General features: G+C 39.6%; 1 protein-coding gene across 3 annotated transcripts; it reads right to left on the bottom strand.

The window, feature by feature from the left end:
* Positions 1-2,993: 2,993 nt before the first annotated feature.
* CBR4 (carbonyl reductase 4) lies at positions 2,994-10,508 on the bottom strand. 3 transcript variants are annotated; one of them, XM_027898516.1, is made up of 7 exons: positions 10,367-10,506; positions 9,564-9,582; positions 7,568-7,714; positions 6,903-7,023; positions 6,256-6,392; positions 5,440-5,574; positions 2,994-4,094 (listed from the first exon to the last, which is right to left on the bottom strand). In XM_027898516.1, exons 3-7 carry the CDS (start codon positions 7,707-7,709, stop codon positions 3,916-3,918), a joined length of 714 nt encoding a protein of 237 aa, XP_027754317.1. In that variant the 5' UTR covers positions 7,710-7,714; positions 9,564-9,582; positions 10,367-10,506; the 3' UTR covers positions 2,994-3,915. The 3 variants fall into 3 exon arrangements, with proteins under 3 accessions (XP_027754317.1, XP_027754318.1, XP_027754316.1); XM_027898517.1 differs by lacking the exon at positions 9,564-9,582 and having other exon boundaries at positions 6,903-7,020; positions 7,568-7,709; positions 10,367-10,508; XM_027898515.1 differs by lacking the exon at positions 9,564-9,582 and having other exon boundaries at positions 7,568-7,709; positions 10,367-10,504.
* Between the last annotated feature and the right edge of the window lie 10,293 nt (positions 10,509-20,801).

Below are 20,801 nucleotides of genomic sequence, written 5' to 3' on the forward strand. Positions count from 1 at the left end.
TTTGTAAAACCAGCAGTCTAGCTTTATCAGTCAAACAATCTGTCACTGAATGCAAAATTTACAGGCAGATTGGAGTGTAGAGGAATAATACACAAAAGTGCATTCACACTGACCAGCACCTTAGGAATAGGAACCACGCCTGAATAAGGCAAGCAGATGATCAGAATAAAAAGCGAAGTGCTTAGAGAAGGGAAGGCCACAGAGAAAAAAAAATCTCCAAACTCTGAACAAAATCCTAAATCAGTTTTTGGTACCATGCAGGAACCTGAGCAGAACTTCTAGGCAACTTGTTGCAAGAAGGCAATCAGTTGAAGGTTTTACTCCTCAGAGCACATCATCAGAAGAGATTACAGAGGAAAGAGTGACAAACAGGGGAAGCTGGGGGCTATTGCTCCCCAATTCTAATAGGAATCATGGGATCACTGTGAAACTTCTGGGTTAAAACTGCCTCATTAACAAGTGACTGAAAGCTGTCAAGCTCTTGGGAGTTTAGTGGGTGGAAGGTTCATTTGCTTTTTAAGAAGATGTTCCAGAGGCATCAGGGAAGCACAGACTAATTATATTTTTCTATGCATATCAAAGTACCAGAAATCATTCTAAAGCCACAGACAACAGTTGCATTTGCAAAGGAAAGCCATGTTTGATAAACATTTTAGAGTTCTCCTAAAGACTTAAAAGAGATGAGAGTACGGAGGTCTAATAATACTGCATGCTTGAAATTCTAAAAGGCATCTGACACATGCCCTTGCCAAAAACTATTAAAGAAGTTGTCATATCAGTACATTGTTTACAGATAGAAGAGAAGGGGTATGAATCAGCAGTTGTTCTTTCCTAAGGACACAGCCTGCCAAAAGAACACCACAAGCACACAGCTGGGGCAGGCAACGTACAACCTATTCTTAAGGTTCTGAGACAACTGTTTCTGAAGACCACAGTGTATTCCAGTAACACTAAATTACTCAAAGTAACAAAGGGATTAAGGAATTAAAAAACTGCAGAACCATTTCTCTGAGGAAACAGGTGTTAAAACCAGCATACTAAACTCATAGATATTTGAGAAAAATTCACATTGGGAAAAATATAAAAAAATCAGACATATATATAAAAATATATATTTACATATGGAAATGGACTCCAAGTTGTTCATTAATTATTCAGGATTGAGTTATTGTTCTGGAAACGTAAGTGCAAAGGTTAGGAAAAAGCAAAACAATTAGGCATTATTTTTGGAAGCAATATAAAACAAAAACACGAAACTTTTTTTTTTTTTTAAGATAAATCCACAGTGAATACTGTGAGCAGTTCTACCTGCTACCTCCTTGAGAAACTGAAAAAGTAACGCAAAGCTCAAAAAAAGACAATGTAAAGTACAAAAGAGCTTACCAGCAACAAGCAATTAAAAGAAACATGACTCTTCAGTATGAAACAGAAACAACTGAGGCAGGCAGGATAAGATAGAAGTCCACAAATTCAAAAGCAACACAGCGCACAAGAGGGTTGTTTTAATGTCTGCAGGCCTCAACCAGAGCTACCAAATAGTGGGTTGAAACATTTCAATCACAAATTGGTGGTGGTACAAGAGTCTTCTAAGAAGACATACACCTGACCTACACATTCCCTACTTCCACCAGGTGAGACATCACATCAGACTAAACAGAACCAGGATTACTGTTTTCAGTTCTAATTTATCAGTTTGAAGAAAAGGGAAAAAAAAATCTTCTAAAAATATGATCTAAGGCTACCAACACTCCAGTCTGGTCCTATGGCAACTGCAATAATAAAAACATAGTACGTATTGCAATATTTAAAAAAAAAATTACTTAGTGACATGCTGAGATTCTTCTAAAAGTTTGGCTTTTGGTCAAGATATGTCACACAGACTTCATCTGTAAAATACCAAGAACAGGTATGGGCAGCAGCCAAGTCACTGACATATTACAACTTGACTAATAAAAACGGACCAGCTGTCCTTCCTCATCTTTAGTGCCCTTGGAAAAAATTCTCTGGCCAATTCCTTCTATCAAAAAGAAAACTAATTAGCAATTATATTGTTGGGGCAAAGACACATACGACACATAACTTTTCACAGCCAATAACACCACCTCTACAAAGGGATAACAGGAAGGACTCCTGAAAGGATTACCTTTAGTGATATTATATAGTCCAGAGTGAGTACACAATTGTAAGGTAAAACATATGCAGGTATTCTTCCCAAGAATGCAAAGGCAGTGGAAGAAGGATTAGAAAAAGGTTTATTTTAGATGCAAGGACCACTTTTTAACAAAGGCCCTCTCAGGACCTCTTTATCCTCTCTGTCTCTCCCCGGCCTTCCCAAGGCGCCTATGCCAATCTCTTAGGGCTCTCTCTCTCCTCTCACATATCAGAGAGAGAGGCTGAGAACTTCTCTTGCTTTGAGGGGTGTGTGGAGGGGAAGCATTGAAACTGCCTTTGAGAAAGAGTTACCTTTTAGGCAGAAAGACTCCTTAGCAAAAACTGTCTCCTCCTTACAAAATATTCTGGGCAGAAAGGGTATTCTATCTATTCTCACAACAACCAACTGTAAAATGTCCTCAACATACAACCATCCCTTGTGTTGTTTCTCAATACATACCTGCAAGAAGCTTGAACATGCACTGTTTTCTGGCACAAAGACAAAATTTCTCAGCTGCACAAATGAAGAAAATCTCCAACTTTGAAGACTCAAAGTTATCATCAGTGAGATCTCTTCTTTCTGTACTTTAGTTTTTGCCAAGAAGGGAAGTAATTCAAAAGTTGAATCTACATCTGGATCATGATGCAATGAACACTGGAGCTAAGAAGTGAAGGTCCTAAACCACATTCATAGTTTTCTTCAGAGATAATAAAAACATCTATTATCAAAAATTACTTGATCTCAACAGAAAAGCCCGAGGTCAAACATTTGGTAAGTTTTCAGCAAGACAGGAATACTCAGGATCATTTAAAGCTGAATAATTACTCTGCTTCAGAAGTTGTTTTGAATAAAATAAATGGTGATTTTATTGACTATACATACATATTAAGGAGCATCAACTTAACAGCTGAACTGAGTGTTCAAGATACAGCGGAAAGCACTTTGACTTCATGCTCTGGAAGTGATCGTGTTTCCTAAACACCTACTGAGTCATTCAAAAGTCTTTTATGCAACAAGGTCTGTGCAGCTCAAACTCAGAATATCACAGGATTAGCAACTCCAGTGACCAATCAACAGTCCTTCAGTGTGTACACTGAAGTGCTACTGTATTACGTGAGTGCTGTACATACATTCAAGAATGGAACTGAGTAGGTTTTGTCTTCATAAAAACACACTGCATATAATTAGGTCCTAAAGGCAATTCAGGTATGCTGAAGATCTAGAGGCTCCTAGCTTTGTAGTGTTAGCTACAAACAAACAAAGCCTGAAGGAAACCCCTCACTACTTTGTAGGGAATAACTGATAAGAATGCAAAACTATGCAGTTAGCAATCTTTGCCCTACATGAAAAACTTGATGCAATCGTACCTGCCACCCAATAAACATACCTCTGCACTTTATTAACCTCGTGTAAAATGATAATTCCAATAAAAGCTCTACTCTATCCCAAATTAGATAGTAAGATTTTATAAAAAAACAGTGTTTTAAAAACATATCAGTATGTTATTGAAGTTATCACCATATCAAAAGCAGATCTTTTTCAAATTGCTTCATACACAGACTTCATAATACTGAATGGACTCTTTCAGGTAGCTAAATGTACACATCGCACTTCACTGCTGCTGAGTTTCTCCTCTGACTAGGTAAGTCAAAGTCAATTACAGACATCAATCTTCAAACAATTTCCAACCCTCTCCCTTTAATTGGTATGTATTTATATATTACCCTCATGACATTAAAGTAGGCATTTATTCAAGGTAGTACTTAAGTCATAAGCTGCAAGCCTCCATCTACAACTAGAACACTCCCTGTAACATACGGGGATTCTAGAAGAAAGACAACAGCTTGTGCAACTTCATGAGGCTCTCCAAATCTTCCAAGGAGAATTGCTTTCTTCAACTGATCTTCTTCCACATGAGCAGTCATCTCTGTGTGAATAAAACCTAAGAGAGGAGATATTTGAAGAGTTACCTCACCTTTGACTAAATTTATCTAGTATATTTTCCACTGAATCCTACAAAGTGAAATCTATTACCAGGATTTGTTACCAGCTACTGTTCTTCCAAGTCTCCAAAATAGTCCACATCATTTTACGGCCAAGACCAATTTTTTATCTAACCAATAAAATGTCTTCCAGTTTTGGAAGCACTGATGCAATAATCCAAATGCAGAAATCTATAGAAATCTACTTAAAAAAAAGGTAACTAAAATTGGGTCCCAAAACCATATTTAGTATCACTTTTCTGAAAGACAAAACACACTCATTTCACCAAAATGTTCTCCATTAAAACAAGTACAAAATCTCTGGCAAGAAACCCTCTCAGCTTGCAAGTGTTTTCATTGTATATTAGAGCTTATGACAGCACTTGCATAATTTCTATCATAGCACTCATTTGAAGACTGTTTCTTGACATCTTCAAAGGATATTTTGTTTCAATTTTACGTTATCTGAGATTTGGGTTTCCCACTGCTGCACAACTCTTCACATAAGCTGCAGCTTCATCAAGAGCTGATCTTACCTGCTTTCTAGCTGCCACCATGCAGGGAAAGTCTCCCTTTTGCTTTCTACTGTAAAACTCTGCCCCTTATGATGGCTTCGGACCCTTCAATGAGCTGCTCAACTCACTGAAGAATTTTTCCTGCCTAGTTCACAATCTGAACTGGTTCATGTAGAAGTCTGAAAAGCATCAGAGGCACCACAAAGTGAGCAGCAATGCACATAGTTATGAGTGTAAGAAGTCAGAAAATAGAGAAGGGACTTTTCCTTAAGGGTGGTGGTTTGCTTGAGCTGGATTATCTTATGGAATCACAGCCTTGTCCTCACAGAACTAAGTTTCCAGACTCCCTCCTTTTACTACAGGGAGACAGGGATGCTTTTATACAGCTTCTCTCGATCTGTCATGTTTCTCTAATAACAAGTAAGCATTCTCTAGCAGGAGAGAGGGGTAGCTGTCTGTCTATAATTAGCTCTAATCCTTACATCTGCAAGGACAGCAAGTTTTGAAGGAGGAACAAGGAAAAGACAATTATTATATAACAACAGACAGATGAACAGGTAGACTCACTCTTCCAAGTTTCTCAGTATTCCATTAGAAAGGCAAAAAAGTTCCATTAAAAAGACTAAAAGAATGTATTATACTCTAAACCAAAGAAAAAAAGAAGATACTAAAAACACTTACTTACAAAGTTGAAGAAAATAATACCGATTTGTCTTAAGTTACTTTCAGAGTACGCACAGTCTTGATGAATTTTGGCAGTCAAGGATGTAGGAATTTCTCAGAAACTCACCTGGAGCAACAACGTTGACTCTTATTTGCTTTTTTGCTACTTCTTTAGCAAGAGAGCGCGAAAATCCAACTAACCCTGCTTTGGTAGCACTGTACACACTTTGACCAGCGTTGCCTTTAAGTCCTACAATACTTCCTAAAATAAAGAAACATCAAAGAGAAAATTAAATGGATAAATTGAAACCTTGTACTGTTTTTATCATTTTAGTTTTAAATTTGGAATGAAAAATGAGATTACAAGAAAAGGAGTCAAATATCTATTACTGTATGCACTTTATATCCTACTCCTGGCATAAGCAAATCCCCAAATTATCTGTGATTTTTGTGCAATTCACATATCTATGTTGACCAACTGGCACTAGGAGAGTAAAATGACGAGTTTGTAAAAAATTATCCTTACACAGATTTAAGTCATTGATTATTAAGAAAGAGAAAAGAAAGAGAAAAGAATGCAGAGAAAAGAAAGGGAAGGGGAGGGGAGATAAAGAAGAGATAAAGAAAAGAAACTGACTGTATCTATCAATCCTTAGTTAATAACTAGCACCTGGTAGACCAGGATAATGAAAGAATAGCAAAATTCTTTTTTCAACAAAATCTAAACTCTGAGGTGTTTATCAGTGAAACATACTGTTTTTATATTTAGAGGTTGCTGAGACTACACAATAGAATGAGCTTTCATAAAGAAATGCTAAATATAGAATGTCTAAATACAAAGAAAATGAAAATAATTGTAACAAGTAATGTAACATGTTACACCTACTAAACCTTTCCAGAAGACTAGTACACAGAATTCCATTGGCTTAGACAAGCAACTTACCTATATTGACAATAGCACCTCCCTGTTGTTGAATCATGACTTTTACAGCAGCTTTGCACGTCAACATTGTTCCCAAAAGGTTAGTGTGAATCTGGGCTATCATGTCTTCAGTCTTGGTTCTCAGTAACAAACCATCCCTGACAAACAAACCCAAAAGAACTCACTGAACAACCCCATTGATCATGCTTACTCATATTAAAACATGACTGGTGAATGGAATGTTAATGGGGGTGTATGTTGTTCTCTACATTCCAGCATTCAAAATGAAAACACTGCAAGCACAACACATAGAAAGAAAAACATTTAGCCACACTTCTGGCAACAAGGCCTCTTTTGCAGTGTGGTATTTAATATTGTCTGGGAGCATTTTGGGCAAAGTGGAAGAAAGAAGAGGGGGAAGGAATTCAAACTCAGGATGCAGAAACTACAGTGAAAGCTGTGTCATGTCCCTTCCAACTCAGAATCTTCTGTGATTCTGTAATCTGTTAGCATTTTACTGCCATCAGGAACAAAATACTGGTGAGCACTTAATATTATTTTCAGATGTACTCATTAACAACACTCTTACTGAATGCAAGGGCCCACAGCACCTTACAGTGAGATGCCTTCATCTAGAATTACTTATAATCTCATAACAAATAACTAACCTGTTGATCCCAGCTGCATTAACCAAGTAGTTAATAGGACCTAAATTCCTCTGCATTTCCTCAAAAGTCTTTTGGACTTGTTGTTCGTTGGATACATCACAGCTAAGTGCCAGATGTCCTGCTGTATTGAAATAAAGGCATAACAGTAAAAGCTGGTATATCATTCATAAACCTTCTTCAGAATTTATCAACTCAATTTCAAAACAGATGTTGAACTAGTTATAACTTAAGGAACCCATTTAATCTCCAGTGGCTTAAATAAAGAAAATTTTCAAGTATTTTATTGATTAGTTATGTGAGAATTCCTTGGTTTATATTTTTTGCCTTTTAAAATCAGAAATTCAGCATGAGCAGACCAGTCTTAGTTCTGGCTTATTCAGGAGCCAAGGATGACTCAATTCACACTACCTCCCTGCTGAGGCCCCAAACAATTCCTTTCATCTTAAAATTTGTATCTTCATGACAGAATAGGTAACATGCTTGCTTTCTCAACAAATATTGTAAAAACAAAATTGTACGAACATAGCATTCCTTTTAAATTTTGCAGCCTTTATTTTCATTTTCATCTAGTTGAACAATGAGGTTTCTTTATGGACTTACTACTTTTATGAATAAGTTACCTAAGCACGGGACAGTGAAGAGATAACTGCAAGCAGCATACGTACCACCAAGATCACGTGCAGTGCTTTGGGCTACTTCCAGATTTCTAGCAATGATGGCCAGGCGGCAGCCCTTCTGTGCCAGGAGTTCTGCAACAGCTTTGCCTATTCCTCGGGATCCCCCAAAAATGGCGCAAACCTTGCCCATCTTCAAAAAGAATTCACAAATTGCAAATAAACCATGAACTTCATGTCCAATACAGCAAGAGAATAACCAATGTTCTTGTCATCATCGCAGCCTTTACCAGTTTGTAGCATTTTGTAACAGTAGGTTATAGAATTAGTGATTTGTAATTTTTTGTATTCACCAAAAAATAAACATTTGAACTAAATTAGACACCACTTCTAAAACTGACAGTTAATTCTTAATGATTTACGAACTAGTAAAAAAGTTATGCATGTAATCTAGCATTCCAATACTAGAGTTATGATAGAGTTCTATTCAACAGGTAAAATATGTGATTTATGTAGCTAAAGATGATAAAGTACTGTTCATCTGCGTATTTGAAGCTGATGTACTAGTTGTAACTATACTGCTCTCGTAATCACTATTTTTGTGCTAAAGTCATTTAGCCTCAAGGTCTCACTCCATCCAAAGTATCTGTGTTGGACAGCACCAACGCTACTGAGCACGATTTGAAGCTATTGTGTTTACACTGGTTTAATACTGTCATCCTACATAACACTACATTTTACCACTATCCTTGGGGTTTTTTTGCTTCTGCTTTTGAAGGGAAAAAGAAGGTTTTAAAATGTGAAGTGCTTCTGAAGCAGCTAGCTTTGATGTTTAGGAAGGAGTATAAGAAGAAACTACTTCTGTAGAATTATCTTTTATTCTGCAGGCTCTAGAAAGCAATCAGCTGTTTTGGGATTTCCTAAGGAGCCAGAGGCAAAATACAAGTAATGAATCTTTTTTTCCATACATTTGAATAAATCCGTTTTGAACCCAATTATACTTTGTCTCCGTAACATCCTGAGGCAATGAGTTTCATTATTTGTGGGAAAGTACTTCCTTTTGTTCTTAATTTGCTTTCTGATTAGATAATACTATGCATTTCTCCTCATATCTTCCCTTTTCCGTTTCACCCTCCACCTGTATCCTCCTTCAGGCCTGTTTAGTTTCTCTTAAACATATGGAGGCCATTTGGTACCTTACTAAAGACTATTGAAGCTCTTAGACCTTGGCTTACTGAGGTCGATTAACTCCTTTGGATGTATGAGCACCAGAAGAGCACACAGTACTAAGCACAGGAGGCTACCATCAACTCAGACCATGGCATGATGATTTTGGTCTTCCGTGACAGCGCCCGAAAGAGCAGGTGGTCCATCACGAACAAGTACAAAGTATGCACAAGTGCTTGAAATCAACCCCTACATCTCCTTTCACTGGCAAGTTGAAATCAGCTACGTGGAAGAGAAAGAGGATTAAATACTTGCATCTCAGGTAGTGGCCCTTTCGACACAACATGTACAAAACAGTGCCCTCCATGAAGACAATTCCTTCCTGATAAAAATGGGCACCAGTGCCTTGCCAGAATGACTATTGCTTTGGGCAGTCTCCATTAGGTAGCTACACAGTAAGAGATGAATCAAGAGGTCTTACACCCCAGTAACTACAGCTCTCACTGTCTTAGCAGAATAAGGGCACAACCATCCACCCCATATTCTACTGATAGATATTTTTTTGTTAGAAACAAAGTCTCCGTCTGCCTTTTCCAGCATGACTGATCTCTTCTTTTTGCAGAATTACCAAAATGACTCTTAGAAGTTCTTGCCTACTTGTTGCAGCGATGTTGTGCTAGGATTTCCTCCTTCACGTTTTGTTCTTACTCGTACTGAGCATATCTACTCTCCTATTTTTATTTGAAATGTGGAACGATATGGATGAGATCTCAGGAAGTCATCCTGTGAAACTCCTCCACCCCTAAGCATTGTAAGTGAATCATCTTACACTCTCCATAAGTGCATTCAGATCTACATGTATTTTCCAAATAATTCTGAACAGAACCCAAAAGATCTGCCTGCGGGGAGAGGATTTTTAAAAAATATATCGCTCTACCCTTCTCGTCCCCTTTGAGAACTGAAAAATTGTTAGTGATTCTGGCAATCTTGTTCTCAGAACAGGGAAAACACCTTGTGCTTTAGCCAGGCATTCACAGGGCGGGCATAAGGCCTACCCTCCAACGCAGCAATGTACAACTGATGTTTTAGCACACTAAAGCCATACAGTTTCCTTGGAGTTGTAACTTGGAAAAAAAAAAAAAAAAAGCTGCAGCGGGTGTAATTACCCACTGTTCCCTGGACAGGTAACAGAAGGGAAAACCACGTATCTTTGGAGCAACAGGCGCCTGCATCGCCTTTGCCCTCTACGGCCCTGCCCCTTCTTTCACAACCAGCTCTTAAACGCGTGAGCCCCGGGGCTCCAATGGCGCCACCGCCCCACGGCTGCCGAGCCCGCGGGGGGCACCCTTAAAAAAGGGCGAGTGGTGTTCCCGCAGTCAGCCCAGCCCAGCCCAGCCCAGCCTAGCTCCGCGCTCGCCCCGGCGTCGCCCTCCCTGTTTTTCCTCCCTTCCTCCCTGCCGGAGGCGTGCTGGAGCTCGGCTCCCGCTCCCGGCCCGGCCGCCGGGCTGCAGGTGGAGCCCGCGGCACGGGCAGCGGGAAGCGGCGCTGGGACCCGCCAGGGCCGCCGGGACGCGCGGCGGCGGCAGCGGCGGCTCCAGGGTGGCTGCGCGGCCGCTCCGCGTCGCCCGCCCCGGGCGGCCGCAGGAGAGGGACGGGAGCGCGTTCCGTGTGTGCTCCGGTTACCTCCCGGCTGCTGGGCAGCTGGTGGCTCGCTTCCCTTGGGGAGGGTCCTTTTCCTCTCCCGGGAGGCCGGCCCAGCTCCGAGCCGAGCGCGGCCGTCACGGGATGGCGGCCTGACGTCACCCGCCGCTGGCTTTGGCCGCCGCCGGTCCCGGCCGGGGCGGAAGAGTCGGGGACGCTCCTTCGGGAACTCCGCAGCTCCCCCGGCTCTGCGGCAGGAGGGACACCCGCCCCGGCAGCCCCAGGGCTGGAGTCGGCCCTGCACGCACCTCCCTTCGCCCCTGCGCTCACACACGGGGAAATCCTTCTGCTTTCATCTTAAACCCTCGCCGGTTTCAAACCCCATTTTACATGCGGGTATCCACACAGCGTCCGTCTTAGGCACTGGTACGCTTTGCCTGTACTCGTTGCCAGAATTTATGTGGGGCACGAAGGAGCCGCTGCACACTGACCTGGGCCTCTAAAAGCACAAAACACAAATCGGAGCATAACGTCACAAAACAGGGGCCATTGTAACTGAGGTCCTCTCCACCAGCTATTTCAAATTCCTCTTGGGTTTGGATCTGAGGCAAGATTTACCGAAGAACTTGAGTGCTAATCATTAACCAACCACATTGGTGCCTGAATCTGTGGCATCTTACATTTCTGCCAAGAGTCACACATGAAAGAGCAATGCTGCTCAAATGTCCAGCAGCATTTGCATACTGTTGCCTATACTGCTTGTGAAAGCATACCACATTACATGGTTTTGGTGTAAGGCCTGGGCCAAAGCAACTGGAGAACTGGCTGCACTCACTGGTCACTCCCATTTTAAACAAAAACCTGTTGGTTGGAGCACTCAGCTAAAAGACAAACTGCTTTCAAGTCTTCTGTCTTACTGGAAACATGGTCATTAACTTCAGTTTTCATCATCAAACAAGTTTGTCATAACCATCAATCTGGTTTCAGTTTACAGGAACAAGAACAAGAAATTAATGTGAACCACAGAGATCTGGCACTATTGCCAGATGATTACTATCCAGAAATTTAAGACCTTGGGGATTAAGCATCAGTTGAAATCAACATTCAACAAACTATTTTGCTTTTCAAGTGATGTATTAAAGATGACCTCCCTAGCTTAAGCAAATCTGATGATAGGGACATGTATCTGGGATACAGGAATCATGGGCTTAGAACAGAATTAAGACACGGAGAGCTTAAGAGGTTTCCTTCTTTCCAGGCCAAATGATAGCTGGGCGGCAAGTCACACAGTCAACACACTGCCATGCATTTCTTCCTGTAAAAGAGGAGGTGTAACTGGAGTAGGTGCATCATTCTAGGTAAGCTTTCCTTTAGGCCATAGAGGAACATCATCATCAGGGCTCTTCATCAGTTTCCACTTTGTCTGGGCAGCTCAGCACTGAGGTTGCTGACTTTTTTTTTTTGTTTCTGTCAAGCCTGAATTGCCCCTTTCTTCAGATGTACTCTTATAATTTGCACTGGGGAAAAAAGCGGTCTAGTTACTAATATTTGTATATACATCTAATACATACTAATACTAATATTTGTATATACATCTTCTATATACACACATATAAAATATATAAGTGAAACAACTAACAAGTTCTATGTTGCAATTCCCAAAAGTCTTTGATAGGGCCTCAGCCTTCTAGGTAAGTGATACAAGGCTATGATAAACTGCAATATTTGTTCTTGTGTGGTAACAGTAAACTTTTATCATGCCAACATGAAGTGTAAATTTTGTACAATATTGGTATACCTTTCCAAAAAAAATTGGCTAAAACTTTTTCCTCTTAAGCTTATTCCTGGTACCTCTGTCAAAAGTATAAAAACTCTGTGAAAACACTAAAAAAACCAAACCAAACACCCATACAAAAAAAACCCAGAACAAAACAAAGCCATCGGAACTTCAGCAAATTACCTGTTTTTTCATATCCTCCTGGCTAAACAGGTTTCCCCACTATGACTAGTGGTATTTCACGTGTCAGCGTGAGGCCCATGTTTAAGTCAGCACAGTCACTGAACTGCTCCTGGTGAGAAGTCAGGCACACAATGAAGGGAGCAGAGAGAAGCTTTCATTATTGCTACTTCTAGTGTTGCCCTGCGGCACCTGACACGTTAAAAGAAAACAACCCCAACATCACCCACCCCTGTAAAGGTATCTTCAAGAGATATCTGTCACACATTCAGCCTCTGTCCACAGCTCCAGTCTGATCACAGACACTGGCCAATCCTGCTGTGTATCAGCAGACTTTGGACTAAAGAGATGGAAACTAGGATCTCAGCGTGGCTTGAAATCTCTTAATTCCTCCATGCATCTGACTTCTCATGTAAGGGCTGCACTGCCACACAATGTATCAGTGTTTAGCTCATAAGTTCCAAGCCACTGAGGACTGGGAACAAAATAGAAATAAACAGCTCAGCCATCCAGGGAGTAAATTCATCGCTTTCTGTACAAGCACCTCTTAGACAGACAGTTTTTCAAATCTGCAAAGGGCATCACACAGAGCAGTCAGCATCTCCCAGCAAGGCAATCTGGAAAGCAGTCAAAGCTGACACCACCACAGAAGGACATGTCACTCCCAGCAGTCTCCACTGACCGTTTTGGACAGAAAGGATAATATTTGTGTATTGCATATTTTGTAAGCATTAAGAATATCCACTGGAAGTCTAGTACAATAACACCCAAGAGTTTGCAGAAGTATTTGAATACTCCTGAGTAAATAAGTCTCCTCCTGTTTTCTTGGAGGCAATTTATTTTTAATTATATCTAATATACTCAATTGTGAAAAGAAGTAGTCACAGGAACAGCACTTAAAAGTAGCTAAAAGCCATTTATAAAAGTCTGTTCAAGGCCTTGCATAATTTGTTTTTATTTCATGTATGAACAAAGTCTTAACTTCCCCGTTCTGCCTTTCATAGTCTCACCCATATTCCCATTCCCTAGGTACTTATATAAGCTACAAAGTAAGATCCATGGGCAATAATTTCAAGAATTAATTTATCCTGTAAAAGTCTGTTTAGCTAGTACTGCAATTTCTGCTGAAAAAAAGAGTAATTTTTGAGAAGTATTCATCAGCAGAGGTAACTGGGTTCTAGCTCCAAAACATACAGAAACGTGTTCATAACATTAAGACTAAGAAAAAAGGCTTGTCTAACCAGCTAAAATTTCCTTCCCGTTACAGTGGAGCAAGAGTCGAGGTTTTCCTGCCTTAATACATCCCTAATCATAGTCTCAGGCTTTGAATCTCCACAAATGGTATGGGCAAATCCAAATTGTTGCCCACTTTGGTCCTGTGAAGCAGTTTTCTGGAAATTTACTGCATCTACTCATATTTACATTCAGTATGTATTGGGTCCTAAAGTTTGCTTTGCTGAGGAATGGAAGGAGACGGGATGTTGGGAGAAGATGAAAGGGGCAGAGACGTAAAGCGGGGGGGTGGGGGGGATGGGTGGAATAAAGATGGAAAGATTTGACCTAGTGATTTGGACTGAATTCGTTAGGGTAAGAAAATTTAGCTGAAGGACTTTAATGCAGGAATAGAAGAACGTAATTAGTAAGCAACAAGAGTTGGTCCTTCATTTCCCTTCTCATGAGAAGCTCTAAGGACATATACAAGTAAAGTCTTTGTTTCATAAACACATGAATTAGCCCCCCAGAAATAGCGGACCTGAGACACATGGAAGTGAAATATTTAAGGGACTCCTCCAGATACCTACCTTGGCATTCATAAGATTTATGAGGAGTCCAAGAGCTGTTTAAAGCAGGAAACTGAAGGCATATCCACAAGCATTAACCATTTTTATGGCCTAACCTGTTTTAGCATACATTCATTATGTGACCATGAATATGTTTTCAAGGTTAGCCCTAATGAGGCACAAATTTACTGAGTACAGGAATACCAACTTAATGTAGCACATCTACTTACACAAAGCAGCAAGTCAAGGGACCGTGTACTCATCCCTCCGTAATTGCAAATATATGTGATCCTAAACATAAAGACTTACACTGGCAAAACTTCAACTGCTATTTGCCAGCAGTGAGTGTAGAACACAGTCCATAATAAATAGGGATAGTGACAATCTCTCATATCTCACAGACTGTTCACCTCCTTTATCTTCACCAGTATTATAGGAAATGTCAAACCCAATATTCTTTACAGCTGTTACCATTTTGCAGCCTGAATCACATACAGTAATACTTGGAGAGTTTTCAAGGAACTCTCAACATTCCAATTTTCTCTATTAGATTGTCCTAAATAAATCTAGTTTCATATCACATCTCCTTGTGGAGATGTCTTTGCTGTCATTTCATCTCACTCGTGTACTTAACTGAGCAGCTGAAGACTTCATCTTCTTGTGACAAACAGAAGCTCTTACTGTTGTATGTCCTTCCAATAAAGTAGTCAATCATAATTAATACCCAATCAGCTGGCTTAATGAGGTAAGAATTAGGTTATCAAAGATTAAAAGAGGTATTTTCAGACAATTGCTTACACCATTTTTAAAATTTATCTATCACAGAGAATAATTTCTTTCAATAATTACCAGAAGAGGTTAGCATCCTGGGAACAAAAATAGCTATGTTCACACTGGAGTGTGTGTAATGTTTGATTCCAAAAAATGCTTACCTTATTTCAACAGCTGAGGTTTTTTAATCATAGTTTATGATGAGATTCTGCTAGAAGTCAAACATTTTTTGAGCTCCTCATAAGATGTCTCCTGCCTGACCACACACAGATAACAGTGTGGATTGCAGAAACCTGGGATTGCAAAAGCTACTATCTCTAAACTCCAGAAGGGAATTTTGTTATGAATCCTATATATGAACTTTATAGAAAATACAATGAAATATTTATTGCAAAGGGAGGAAAAAAAGAGCAATTTAGATCAGTGTAGAAGGTGTATATTTTACCATCCTGTGACTACATTGCTATGCTATGAAAATTCAAAAGTGATGAACAACAATTCTGATACAAAGCTACGCAAAACAGGCTGATACAGCTGTAGGGTGCTACAGGAGCCTGTTTTGATTTCTTTTTTCCAGAACAATAAAAATTCCTATATACATTTTAGATACACTTTTTTTGTTTTTATCCTCACCTGCCTAAATCTTCTCTATAAGGTTATGTACCTTTTCTATACTGAACATACAGTATATACTGTACTCTGCACATCGCAGTGATAGATAATCACCAGCCTGCTGTGATCACCAGCCACCTCCCCTTTCTGTCACAGGTCAGCTTCTCTTTATCCAGTTTCTACACACTCTGTTCTTTTTTCTTGACAAAAGAAACACTCCCCATACCAATTGTTTCAGTGGACGTAAAATTCATATACCATTATTTGATTGTTTGTTTTGTTTGTTAGGGAACTATAAATCTGCCAAGAATGTCAGTTCTGAAGAGCACGGAGAAAGATAATGAATAAAATTCAGGAGTGAAGTACAATTGTCCATGTTTGAAATTTTTTTAAAAGAAAAAAAGAGGTTCAGAGAGTTATTTAACACTGAATATTCTGATAAGGTTCAAGCTAATACTTACCTCCTAATTTTCACAGTTTAGCTGCTAAAACAGAAAAGATGAATAGGTGCACTTATCAAAGATCCTGCTATTTTCCCCAAACCAGATAGCTGGTTTTTACTCCAAGCTGACTGCAGCACAAGGATCATTAGACATGACTTCTTAAGCTGTAACCTATAGCTCCAACCAATCTTAACTGGAATAGCGGAGTCCGTTGTTTTTATGTCTTTTCCTTCTACCTGGATATTACATTCACAGTTTTTTCTCTTCCTAGTAGACAAAAGAAGGAAGAATGCTTCGCTCATTCCATCTAACGGGAAATAGAGTCATCTTTATTGTCTCCAGCCATAGCCTTCTCCATAATACTGCCCACAGACTGGAGATTTTCCCACAAATTGCCTGAATCTGGGCTTCAGTGATTATCACTGCATAATTCTACACTTCATCATGCATTTTCACTCAGATTATAATTATTTTAGGCAACCTATACAAGTGGGTAACATCTCTGCAGAGTGTGCAGTGTTTACATAGCACAATTCATTTCTGTTTACTTCATTGAATCATTGTTGAATTTGAGGATGCCTTTCATAAACAATTATTCTGCTCTAATAGTAACAAGTAACACATTTGCTTTACAGACACCTCAGCAAAGCACTCCTGTCAACATGAATTGTCTGTTATGTACTTTAAAATGCTTGGAAAAAAATATGGTATGCCATCTGGCTCCCAAACGCTCATTAAATCCACTGGAATATGAATTTTTAAGGAAGCTAACATCACATGGTGCCCACCACTTCAAAAAAGAAAAAGCAAAAGAGAGGAAGGGAGGAAGGAAGGAAGAAAGGAAGAGAGGAAGGAAGGAAAGATACAAAGAAAAAATGGAAGTGGTTCCACTTTGTTTATAATTTAAAAATTTAAATTTTCCTATAACTAAGAGCAGCCTAGACATTTCAGAGAAAAAAGACAGATGACAGCTCCCCTTCCCAGGACTTTATGGTCAAAGATTATTTTCTGAGTGAAATGTAGAAGGGAAAAAATCTAGTAGGGGAATGGAATGCTAAATCCATAGAATATTTAGGTTTCTCAGGGGAAAGATGCCCCCATGAAATGAGATTCAGAGGGCATGCTCCAAGTTTCTTTTAAGACTTGCCAAATCACTTAGTTTTTCCTCTCCAAATGTCAGTTCTCCCATCTTTAATTAAGGCTAATGACTGTCAGCTTCCCATATTGACATGGCCCTAGGGAAAACTCTCCTACTTCATAGTTGCTGTCATCTTCTGTGGGAACACTTTTAGACCTAATGTAGAAAGAGGACTGCACCACAAAAACTGAGTGACCAGATAGATATGGGATTTAAATCCCATTTGGAAAGGATTGTCTTGCATTAGGGAGGAGAAGCTCAATTAATTCTTTTTATTGGAAACTTAAAAATTACATAGATTAGGGAAGGTTAGGGGAATTCCCAAAAAGACACAAGCATTTAATTTAAAAAAAAAACACACAAAAACCCCCAAACAAACACCCCCGGTTTGACATTAACTCTGTATTTCCTGTAATTTTTCAAATAGATTAACTAAAATTACTAAAACCAGCTAGACTTTCATTTGCTGGAATATGCGAGTGCTTTGCAAAAACAGGGGTTTTTGTGGCACTGTACATTTATGTTCAAAAGCTGTTAATTATATGTAAATAAACAATCTGATAAATATATGTTAAGCAATTCTACTTGTCACACATTGGTCCATTGCCCAATCATAGACAATCATGAAAGAGAACAAGTTGCAATCCAGCAGAAAATAGCCCAGGGAGTGAAGGGAGGGAGCACAACAGATAACCAAATGGGATAAAAAGGAAAAAACCAGTAAGGCTCATCCAGAAGATCGCAGGACACCATCGACTGAATAACATGTGGAATAATGGTGGGTAAATTTTCTCCAGTGTAAGAACCAGGCAACGTTGTGCTGACTGACCTTATCCAGCCTCTCTTCATTTTCTCAACTCAATGCATAGCTATTTTTAGCAGTACTCTGCAAAATGTTTTATAACTCATTTTGGCTGTAAAGCTGCATCCAGTTGCAAAGTCCTTTGTAGCTTTAACTGTTTCTTTGAATTCACAGAACTGATCTCTGAGCTCAGGGATTTTGTCAGCCATGGATTCCCAAGTTAGGGGAATTAACTAAGCCTCTGATGGAGGTTGCCTTCTTGGAGGCAACCAAGAATGAAGAGATAGATCCTCTAGAACAGGACCCAGAGAGGAATCGAGCTTTTAGAGCAGTAAAAGCTAATATTTTCATGATATTTTTAATTTGCATCATACAGCCATAAATTCTGTGAAATTATGAGGAAGTTAGTCTTGCTTTCTTTTTCATACTGTTCTGAGATATAATCATAATCATCTTAGAGATTCAGATCTGACTGGATGGGACTTTGAGAAACCTGATATAATGGAAGGTATCCGTGCCTGTGGCAGGGGGTTGGAACTAGATGGGTCTTTAAGGTCCTTTCCAAACCAAACTCTTCTATGATTTTATGACTCACAAGCAGATGTTCCTCTTTGTTGTTTAAAATAACAAGACCTTTTGTTACACTAGTTGGTTGCTCCATACAGTTTTTGCTGCCCGTTAGATTACAAATGCCCAGTCATATGTTCTCCTATCACCCAAATAAAGTCCCCCCAAACCTGAACAAGACATCCTACACCTTATCTGCACACCAGGAGAGTGCCTGCATGAATAGTACTGATTGAGAATGTTTCTAATGTTCTAATGTTTCTATCTCTCATGGATATTTCCAGATCCTTGCTTTGTTTTGAAGAAACAAATGAGATCTTTCTATTTCCCCCACCCATAGGTCTGTGAGCATAGAATAACCCTGAATCTCAAACATTTTTATAGATCAGTATGCACCCACCTTTGACTCCCACTGGCTGGTAATCTGTCCTTCACCAAAGTGCAGATAACACCACGGGCTTGTCTCAAGAACCAACCAGTTACTGATCTCTGCAGCATGGGCATCTTCAGTAACACTCCAACACTTGGTAAACACTGTTCTTCACAAAGCCAGACAGAGTAGATGAGTAAGTACTGCAATTCCCGTTGAGTTTGATCAGGTAAAAATTGCTTCTATTTGCTTTGAATTTTTATAATTTTTGGGTTTTTTTAATGCAATGGAACAGTATTTCAAACTAGAAAATAGAAAACACTCTTGAACTCTCCAAAGTGCTGTATTTTCCCCTACTATATGTAAGTGTTACAGCATTCAAGAAATCAATTTCAGGCTTTAAATGTAAATTTTATTTGTTTTTGTTGAATCTGAAAAAGTATAAATAACTTATCATTGTAACTACATTGGGGTTTGATTTTTTGTCCATCTTAATTCCAGGACGCTGCAGAGAGAAAAAACCACCAGCTTTCAGCAAAATGCCTCATCACACGTTTCAGATCATGTTTAAATCCATTCCTGTTTTAGAAGTTTTTGTTTGCCTTTTTTTGTTTAGTAAGGTTCCAATGCACTCAATCCTTTATGAAATGAAGGCCTAGGAAGTTAAGCGGTGCATATAAAAAAGACAGAGAAGGAGGTGGTTGGGCATAACATCAGGCTACATTATAATTAGCCACTAGACATGCTAGTTCTAGCTATAAAAAAGTAATTTAGAGTTATAAGCAAGACATTACATTCATGCCTTAGGGACCTCGTTTATATTTGGAATCACTATTTCAGCATCTAATATCTCTTCCAAAAGCATTCTACTGTGTTACTAAATATAGCAGAAAGACAACATAAGCCAGCTATAGCTTTTGTAAAGTTGTCCATAGTGCTTTTAGTTACAAAAACATGGGCTTTCCATTTGTGTCTTTTCCAATGTCAGACACAAATAAGCTTTTAATAACAAACATTAACCAGATGTTGACCAGAATCTAGTATTGGCCTTTGAAAAAACCCCACTATTTTCTTTAAAATGTCGCTTTTGACAGGATTGTAATAGAGAAAACATCCAGACAGATACATGACAGACACACACAAACAACCACAAGGAGTTCCAGCCTCTAATAGCATTATCTGATGATAAAGTCAAAAAAATACAGGTTTGCTAATTTTTTTCTCCAAACTAGCTCCTGCTCTTGACAGAAGAGCACTTGTTCTGGTGGATTTAGCCATGACTCCATAAAAACAGGGCCGTCAGCTAATTAAATCACAGCTGCACAAGTGTGCTCTATTGCTGTCAGCTATGAGAGTGCTATACTTCATAGTCAAAACCAAACCTGCTACACTGATTGGCAAAAGCACTAAGAGAGCAGATGGAAAAAATTCCCACATCATCTTGTTTATCAGTAACATGCTTACACGAAGTCCCCAGAACAGAGGTCTGCCAGCATAAATACATCACAGCACAAGACACATCCTACTGATTGACCACTTCCCACCAGCATGACCTCTGAAGAGACAAGACTGCTCAGGGAGCAGCTTGGTTTTGCTGTCTGAGGCTGTTCTGCACCTCTGACAGCAGCTCCTGCCATCAGCTTAGACCGTGCCTGCACTTGGGGGCTCTGGCAACACAGTTGTCACCACAGAGCCCCCACAGACATGTAACCAGCTAAATTCTGTTGTGGCCCTCATATCTTGGAAATCCAAACACTTGGGTCACATCCGGTAACAAACCTCACCAACGTACTGGGGGGGAGAAGTGTTAGCATCATTTACTAAGGGCCAGCATAGTGTAAAAAAAACCCCCGAAATAGCTGTGGTTGGACCAGACAATGTTCTCTGTAATTACAGGGCTGTTTCTCCTCCCACCTGTTCCCCACTGGCACATTCACTGCTGACATGTCAACCTTTACAAAGAGAACTGCATAACTTTCCCAGACTCAGAAACTGATGCTCAAGCCTTCTGATCCTGTGTTGTGGAGAACAGTTGA

The sequence above is a fragment of the Empidonax traillii genome, unplaced genomic scaffold (assembly GCF_003031625.1).
Source record: "Empidonax traillii isolate 1590-97213 ecotype Southwest subspecies unplaced genomic scaffold, ASM303162v1 scaffold600:size394560, whole genome shotgun sequence".
Classification (NCBI taxonomy): domain Eukaryota; kingdom Metazoa; phylum Chordata; class Aves; order Passeriformes; family Tyrannidae; genus Empidonax; species Empidonax traillii.

Coding starts and splice junctions, on each gene's coding strand:
- CBR4 (XM_027898516.1), bottom strand. CDS start 7,709: ATGGGCAAGGTTTGCGCCATTTTTGGGGGATCCCGAGGAATAGGCAAA. Junction 5,575..6,255: donor AGGTGCTATTGTCAATATAG/GTAAGTTGCTTG, acceptor TCTTTATTTTAG/GAAGTATTGTAGGACTTAAA. Junction 4,095..5,439: donor AGTCAACGTTGTTGCTCCAG/GTGAGTTTCTGA, acceptor CTCCTCTCTTAG/GTTTTATTCACACAGAGATG.